The sequence below is a fragment of the Mus pahari genome, chromosome 11 (genome assembly GCF_900095145.1).
Source record: "Mus pahari chromosome 11, PAHARI_EIJ_v1.1, whole genome shotgun sequence".
Lineage (NCBI taxonomy): Eukaryota > Metazoa > Chordata > Mammalia > Rodentia > Muridae > Mus > Mus pahari.
The window spans coordinates 66,689,754-66,699,074 of record NC_034600.1 but is presented as its reverse complement, the minus strand read 5'-3'; the positions used below and the strand labels follow the sequence as shown (position 1 = coordinate 66,699,074).

At 35.1% G+C, this 9,321-nt stretch overlaps 1 protein-coding gene across 3 annotated transcripts in view; it reads right to left on the bottom strand.

Annotated features, from left to right (window-relative positions):
- The window catches only part of Cdh12 (cadherin 12), a 1,034,353-nt gene that overhangs the window by 205,924 nt on the left and 819,108 nt on the right, over positions 1-9,321 (bottom strand). For 2 of the 3 annotated variants that reach the window (XM_029543948.1, XM_021208389.2), the window contains one exon: positions 5,296-5,590. The exons of the other annotated variant lie outside the window; for it this stretch is intronic. In XM_029543948.1, the coding sequence (XP_029399808.1) occupies positions 5,296-5,590 (295 nt within the window). The remainder of the gene's footprint in view (positions 1-5,295; positions 5,591-9,321) is intronic. 3 annotated transcript variants of the gene reach the window in all.

Here is a 9,321-nt window from a genome sequence, read left to right as displayed (position 1 = left end):
AGGGAACTTTCAGGATAGCATTTGAAATGTAAATAAAGAAAATAATAATAATAATAATAATAATAATAATAATAATAATAATAAATGGAGACAGCAATTTAAAAATGCATTAATAGATTTTTCTCTGCTTTTGACACTGTATTTGATGTCATGAATTTTCTCAAGTTCCCACTGCTATGCCTTCTATGTCATGAAAAACAGTAACTTCAAGTTGGGAGCCAAATAATCCTTTTCACTCACGAAAATTGAAAAGGAGTCTTTGAACATTTTACTACTGCTATAGGTAAAGAAACGGAAAAATCTAGCTCCTGCTCAANCAAATTATAAGGATTTTCATTTTTAGGTATGCTAAACCTTATTACTCCTTGTTTTATACCTAAACTGTCAGCAAACTTCTCCAAATATTTTACAGTAAAAAAAAAAAAAATAAGAAAAACAAAAGAGGTAGATGGCATAATATAAACAAACTCAGCACTGAAGTCAATCAATTAGAAACACAGAGAACAATAAAAGGAATCAATGAAATCAAGAACTGCTTCTCTGAGAATATCAACAAGATAAACAAAAGCTTAACCAACTATATAAAAGACAGAGGTAGAATATACAACATAACAATATCAGAAATGAAAGGGAGACAAAACAGACACTTTGCAAATCCTAAGAATCATTAGTTCTTACTTCAAAAACCTGTACACTATAAAATTGGAAAACCTAAATGAAATGGACAATGTTCTTCATAGGTACCAGTAACCAAAGTTAAATCTGAGCATATAAACAATTTAAGAAGACATATAACCCCTAAAAATAGATTTTTAATAATATAAATCTCCCAACCAAAAACAAGAGCTCAGGGCCAGGTGTTTTTTTCATAGAATTTTACATAACTTTCAAAGAAGAGCTACTGCCAATATTCCTCAATCTATTCCACTAAATAGAAAAAGAAGGAACACTGACAAACTCATTCAATGAGGCCACAGTCATCCTGAGAGGGAAACCACACAAAGACTCAACAAAGAAAGAGAATTCCAGACAATTTTTAGTACAACTGATGAAAAATATTCAATAAATATTTTCAACAAAATCAAATAACTCCATAATAAATAAAACATCATCCACCATGATAAAATAGGCTTTATCCCAGAGATCTAGAGATGGTTAAACATACAAAAGTACATCAATGTAATCTACCATATAAAAAAAAATGAAAACCAAGTATGTTCGTTTGTGATTGGATTACCTCACTGAGGAAGATATTTTGTAGTTCCATCCATCTGCCTAAGAGTTTCATGAATTCATTGTTTTTAATAGCTGAGTAGTATTCCATTGTGTACCACATTTGCTATATCCATTCCTCTGTTGAGGGACATCTGGGTTCTTTCCAGCTTCTGGTTATTATTAATAAGGCTGCTATGAACATAGTGGAGCATGTGTCCTTATTACATATTAGATCATCTTCTGAGTATATGCCCAGGAGTGGCATAGATGGGTCCTCCAGTAGTACTATGTCCAATTTTCTGAGGAAGTGCCAAACTGATTTCTAGAGTGGTTGTACCAGCTTGTAATCCTACCAGCAGTAGAGGAGTGTACCTCTTTCTCCACATCCTTGTCAGCATCTGATGTCACCTGAGTTTTTGATCTTAGCTATTCTTACTGGTGTGAGGTGGAATCTCAGGGTTGTTTTGATTTGCATTTCCCTAATGACTAAGTGGATATTAGCCCAGAAACTCAGAATACCCAAGATACAATTCACAGACCAAATGAACCTCAAGAAGAAGGAAGACCAAAGTACAGATACTTCAGTCCTTCTTAGAAGAACTAATAAAATAACCGTGGGAGGAGATACAGAGATGAAATATGGAGCAGTAACTGAAGGAAAGATCATCCAGAGACTGCCCCACCTGGGGATCTATCCCATATACAGTCAACAAACCCAGACACTATTGTATATGCCAACAGGTGCTTCCTGACAGGAGCCTGATGTAGCTATCTCTTGAGAGGCTTTGCTAGCGCTTGACCAACACAGAAGTGAATGCTCATACAATACCATTGGACTGAGTACAAGATCCCCAAATGGAGGAGTTAGAGAAAGGACCAAAGGTGCTGAAGGAGCTTGCAGCCCCATAGGAAGAAAAACAATATGAACCAACCAGTACCACCAGAGCTCCCAGGGACTAAACCACCAACCAAAATGTACAGATGGAGGGAAATATGACTCCAGCTGCATATGTAGCAGAGGATGGCTTTGGTGGGCATCAATTGGAGAAGAATCCCTTGGTCCTGAGAAGGCTCAATGCCCCAGTATAGGGGAATGCCAGGACAGGGAAGCAGGTGTGGGTGGGTGGGTGTGCAGTGTTAGGTTGGGTGGGATAAGGGTTTTCAGAGGGGAGACCAGGAAACTGGATAAATTTGAAATGTAAATAATGAAAATATCTAATAAAAAAAAGAACTGAAAACGAAAGAAAATACATGATTATCTCATTACGTGCTGAAAAATTCTTTGAAAAGTCCAACACCACTTCGTGATAAAATTCTTGCAGAGATCAGGGTTACAAGACACATGCCTAAACACACTAAAGGCAACATATAGCAAGGTGGTAGCCAATATCATATTAAATTGAGAGAAACCTAAAACTATTCCACTAAAATTAAAGTCAGGGCTACCCACTCTCTCCCTATCTATTCAATACAGTACTTGAAGTTTTAGCTAGAGCAGTCAGACAACTAAAAGGTACCACAGGGATACAAATTGGAAATGAAGAAGTCACAGTATTGCTATTTTGCAAGTGATATGATATGATGTATACATGTCCCCAAAACCTTTCACAGAGAAACCTACAACTGATCAATCCCTTAAGCAAAGTGTCTGGATACGAAATTTTCTCAAAGGAAAATCAGTAGTATTCCTTTATACAAATGATAAATGCACTGAGAAAGATATTAGGGAATCAACACCATTCGTACTTGCCTCAAATAATGTAAAATATCTTGATGCAACCCTAACTAAGCAAGTGAATGACCTGTACAACAGGTACTTCAAGCCTTTGAAGAAAGAAATTTAAGGTGATATCAGAAGATGGAAAGATCTTGTATGCTCATGCATTAATGGGATTAACATAGTAAAAATGGCTATCTTACCAAAAACAATCTGCAGTTTTGATGCCTTTCTGAAAAAAAATCTTCTAGTGCAATTCTTTAAAGACTTTAAAAGATCAATTCTCAACTTCATATTTAAAAACTGGAAATTCAGGACAGCAAACCTGTTCCTGTACAATACAAAAACTGCTGGAGGTATAATCATCCCTGATTTCATGCTGTACTGCAGAGCATCTATAAGAAAAACCACATGGTATTGGGAAAACTCCAGACAGGTTGATCAATGGAATTGAATTGAAGATGCTATAATAAAACCACACACCTATGGACACTTGGTTTTTTACAAAGAAGCCAAAAATATAAAACAGGAAAAAGAAAAGCGTATCTTCAATAAATGGTGCTGGCCTAACTGGTTGACTTCATGTAGAAGAATGAAAAAGATCTATCTCCATTACCCTGCACAAAACTCAAGTCTGAGGTAGATCAAAGACCTTCCACTTTTATGTTGAGGTACTTATAGTTTAGATACACTAAATCTGATAGAAGAAAAAGTGGAAAATAGCAAGTTCCTGAACAGAACACCTACAACTCAGACACAAAGATCAATCATTAACAATTGGGACCTCATGAAACTGTAAGGCTTCTGTAAGGCATAGGACATTGTCAATCAGACAAAATGCTGCATATAAAATGGGAAAAGTTTGTTACCAACTCTATAGCAGACAGAAAGATGATATCCAAAACACATGAAGAACTCAAGAAATTAGACATGAACAAATCAAATAATCCAATTTAAAACAGAGTAAGGATCTAAATACAGAATTCTAGACAGAGAAATCTTTAATAGCTGGGAGTCATTTAAAGAAATGTTTAACATTCTTAGTTATCATGGAAAGGCAAATGAAGACTCTGAGATTCTATCTTACAACTTTAACATTGGTTAAGAACAAAAACTCAAAAAGTTGCTCTATCATACAATAAGAACACTTGATCAACTAGGTTCATACCAGCGTTATTTATGATAACTAGAAACAAGCAGATGACTCTCAACCAAAAATTGGATAAAGAAATTATCAGTGGGAAGTAGTTTTCATTGTAGTTGGGAGTTTATCCTGACTACAAAATGTTCAGGGATAAAATTGGAGCAGAAACTGAGAGAAAGGCCAACCAGTGACTGGCCCAACTTGAAATCCATGACATAAGAGGGAGACCACCCCTGACACTATTAATGATATTTTCCTGTGCTTACAGACTGGAGGTGAGTATAACAGTCATGTGAGAGGCCTCACCCAGCAAGTGATTGAAATGGATGCAAAGACCCACAGACAAAAATTAAGCAGAGCTTGGGAGTCTTGTGGAAGAGGGGGAGGAAGGTTTGACGGAACCAGAGAGGTCAAGGACAACACAAGAAAACCCACAGAATCAACCAATGCAGGTACATACAGGCTCGTGGAGTCTGAAACACTAGCTAGAGCGCATGCATGCACCTCTGTCCCCTACACCTGTGTGACAGTTGTGCAGCTTGTACATCGTGTGAGTTCCCATACAGCAGAAGAAGAGGTTGTCGTTGACTCTCCAGCCCCTATCTGGATCCTTTTTCCTTAATGATGCTATCCTGTCTAATTTCAATAGGAGAATACGCAGGGAGTCCTACTGTAACCAGATATTCCACGGTTGGTTCTTATTCATGTGAAGCCTCCTCCCCTTTTCTGAAGAGAAAGAAGGGTAGAATGGGGAGAGAGGAGGTGATAGGATTGGACGGGGAGGAGAGGAAGGAAGGAAGTCTGTGGTTGTGATATAGAGTAAATTAATTAGTGAATAGACAAAAAGAAAACATAGAAAAAAATGAAAATACCTCTTTTTTGGCCCATTGCTGATCCTAATGCAATGCATTACTTAATACTTTAGTTTGAGCTAAGAATTACTATATAGTTTTCAGCTGTATTTGTTATACAGTTATCTCCACCATTGATCGAATAATATATGGTTATTTCAAGTAAATCAATAAATTAGGAAATAACAAAAAGTCACATATTCTAATGTCCATATTCTAGAAACAGGGAACAGTTTCTAGAGCAAATTAAAATTTTATAAATGAACAATTTTGATATCTTCTACATAAGATATCTACATCAAAATGTACCAAGAAAATGCTGTCTGATGGTTGATAGCGTCTGACAGAAATTTGATTTGTCTACTCACCCACAGGAGACATTTCAGGAACACTAGCAACATAAGGTCCATCCAAAAACTTTGGCTCATTGTCATTAATATCCTGCACTTTAATGATGAACTCTGATTCAGGCTCCAGTGGCTTCCTGGTTTCTATGTCCACTGCCTGAGCACGAAGAGTGTAGAAAGGTTTTTCTTCTCTATCCAGGCTTCTTATTGCATGAATGTCTCCTGTAGTTTCATCAATTGTAAAAACAGTGCCAGCACCATCTCCAGAGAGTGTGTATTTAACAGTGCCCTCTCCTTTGTCCAAGTCAGAATGTAGCTGAGAAACAGAAAGACAATTTATTTATCAGATAAATTAAATTACTACTTAATGGTCTTTTATGTAATACCTATACCTTCTTGGTTATTGAGAACTTAAACGTGGATAGTTAGATAATTCAGAATGCACTCTTAACTCCTCAGCCATCTTATCTATCTCTTTAACATATGTTCTTATAAATTACGTTATTTTGTTCTAATCATTATTTAAAATATTTTAAACTGCTTCTTGGAGAATAGATGTTTGTTTATTCTCCAAGTTTACATAAGAATCTATTTCAATCAATATATCATTTGAAGAGAAGAATTTTAAACTTTAATTGTAACTGTAATCATTTTTGTGTTTGCCACAAAATTTATATACAGGTGTTGTTCTATGAGAAAATATTTTGTTACAATGGTTTTGGTTTTATTAATGGTTCAACACAGAAGATAATATTGACTTCATTTTCAGTTATACCATTCTTTATACTTAGCCTTGTGAGAACTGGCATTAAAAGTTATCACAGCAAAATGGAATTAAAAATGTCATCTCTGGTTACATGTTTAAACATCAAATTAAACATTTTGGTTTAGTTTCAGTATAACACCATTCGAAATGTTATTAAGATGAAATCATTCTTGTTTTGAATTTGCACTTACATCTAAAATTTCCCGGAAGTGTATTTGGTGTAGAATATAATGTAATGTGAATTTTTGAATGGTTGAGGGAAATATTTAAAGAAATAGGAAAATGAGAAAGTTGACAATTTGGATTATCCTTTAAAAGTTTTTATGCACTGCATTTCAGCATAAGAGGAATTGCTGAGAATGATGGGATGAAGGTTTTTATTTTTTCCATCCCATTTTTTTTTAACTGCTATAAAGCATGGGGAATTTGAAGCATAAAATCAAACTGTAGAAAAATGTTCTTTGAACTTATGAATTTCAAATCACAATTGTCAGGCACACTATTAAAGATATTCAGTGCAGTGGGTATTACTTTCACTTTCAAATTTATGTTAAGGTATAAGACAGGCAAAGGCTCAATGCAGTAGGGATGGTTTTATGAGCAGTAACCAGTTTGCAATGGCTTAAAGGATACGCGCAGATATTTTGAGAACTGAGTGAAAAATCTTAATTGGGTTTTCACAGTATGATTCAAGTAAAGTTACAAAAAGAAAATTCCATATCATCTGATTAAAGTCAAAACTGTTTGCTTTTCAAACAGACTTAAGGATATGTAAGCTGATGTGCTGTCAGCCCTATCAAAATCCAAATTAAATCCAGAGGCTGCTACTCCCTCCTCTAACGTCCATCTTTAACCTTCTAACTTAAAATATCTAGTCTTACAAAGACTAAACAATCAAAAGCAAACAATTTTTTTTTAAAAAAATGCTAAGGTTGTTAGTTAGAAATCCATTGCTAAATGCACAACTTATTTTAGTGGTGAGCTACATGATGGCGTCTTTTAAAGTTGTTCACTGTTACTTTGTGTCTAATGAATGTTTTGTGTGCATAAAGAATGTGCACCACATATGCTCCCGATTTCCATAGATGCGAGAAGAGGACATCACTCTCCTGTTAGTGACTGAGAGTTTTGAGTCCTTAACTGGATTCTAGAAATTGAACCCAGGTTCTCTGAAAACCACCAAGTAATGTGCAACCCTGAGTATCTCTCCAGCCTCAGCACAGTAAAATGTAGAAAGATATCAAAGTCACTGCATAGGCTTCTCAGTCAAGATTATCTGCTGATGGACAGTGGTATCTGGGTGATCAAAATAGCTATAGAGTTCAACCAGCATCAAATTTCCCAGTATCTAGTTAATCAATATATATGAAAAGTAATATAATAGCTTCTTGAATATTATAAAATCTCACTAAGTAAATAATGTAACACAGTTTTAACAGAAAATTACACACAATAAGATAAACCCTGTGTTTTTACTCAATGACAACTTTTAAAAACATACTTTCTATTTCTAAAAGATAGGGTTTCACTGTGTTGTCCTGGCTGGTCTAGAACTCGCTTTGTAGACCAGGCAAGCCTTAGAGTGACAGAGACCCATCAGAGCCAACTGCCCAAGTGCTGAGATTGGAGAAGTGGCTAATTATACCAGTCTAATTCTTTATATGTTGATTATATAAATACAGAAACAGGGAAAATAAAAAATGGCTAAGCAAATTATATTGCTCTGCAAATATAATCATATAGTTATTTCTCTGTGTAGCTATACTTGGTTAAAAAAAAAGAAAAGAAAACACTGGGTAGACATTTTCCAATCACTAAACCCATAATCTTTTCTTCATATCATTTGAGGTCCTCAAAATTGTGTTTTTTAGTGCCAAGTAATAGTGGCTCATGTGTTTAATCTCATGACATGGAAGGCAGAGGCAGAGGATATCTATGAATTCCATGCCAGTTTGGTCTACAGAGCAAGTTCCATAACAGACAAGGTCACACAGAGAAACCCAGTCTCAAATTTTACATACAAAACACACACACATACACCCACAAACATATACATACATGCATATACATCATATACATATACACATGCTTTACAATTCTGCATTGTATTCATATACTGAAATTGGTAGAGTCAAAAGCATTGATGAATTTATCATAAATGATATGTAGAATGTATGTTGAGTGAGTGTGTATTTGTGTGTTTTCTTCTGTTTATTTCTTTAAAATAAATAGTAACTCAAAAGATGGAAAATGTGGCATTTTATGAGACTTAGAAAATGTTGAACCTTCAGTGTTTCCATCAATGGATCTTCATAGATAAAACTGATTTCTCCAGTTCTCTGGTGATGCAATTGAAGCTCAGTTTATGGCATGTGGCTAATTTTATGTCTCATTTCCATAAGAACTGAGGGCGCCTTTCCTCCTCTTTGGATGGTGTAAATTGTTAAAAATATAATACTACATCACTTCATGGAGTTGTCTAAAATACCACATGCAGAAATTATTAATTACATAAAAATAACAAATAATAAAAACTAAGTGCTATATTTGTGTCTGATGTCAAGCATTAAAAATAAGGTTCCTCTGAGTAGGTGTTACACCCTTTGCAGACTGAAACTGCCAACTGTAATAAGATCACCCGTTAGTATTGACACTTAAAATAAAATCTCCCCCAGAAAGTGTCCCATAAATGATGGATGCAGAAATAGGCACTGTCCAGATAGTTGTTTTGTGGAAGCAGTGGTGTTATTTTCTGATGTGTTCCAAGTCATCTCAGATGGTGCGTGAAAATGAGATGCCAAGAGAGGCTTAAAAAAAGATGCTGAGGCCTAGGTTCAACGTGGAAGCAAATCTTGAATTTCAGTGCTTAAAAGTTGGAGAAAGCTAATCTAAAGTTAAATGTTTACCAGCCTATCTCTGAATGTGGTTTGCAACTGCTGCATTAAACGGCAGCTCGTTTGTATTTTCTGTGAGTTGAAAAGTGCACATCAAATGGAAAAAGCGTTTATATAAATATACACAGCAGTGACTTTTATTTTCATTTGCCATTTACCAGGACACGTTTAATAGGCATGCAGACAGGGAGGTAGTTGGCATAGAACTATCTGATTTTAGAAAGGTAGTTTTTCCTAGGAAAATGAAAGAAAACTTGTACCATTATTATTTCAAGTGTAAAAATTTCTATTTACATATGATGTGCTAAATAAACATGTTACAAATGTTATCAAATTAAATTTAGCCATTTAGTATAAAATACTTATTTTTATAGTGTGTGTGTGTGT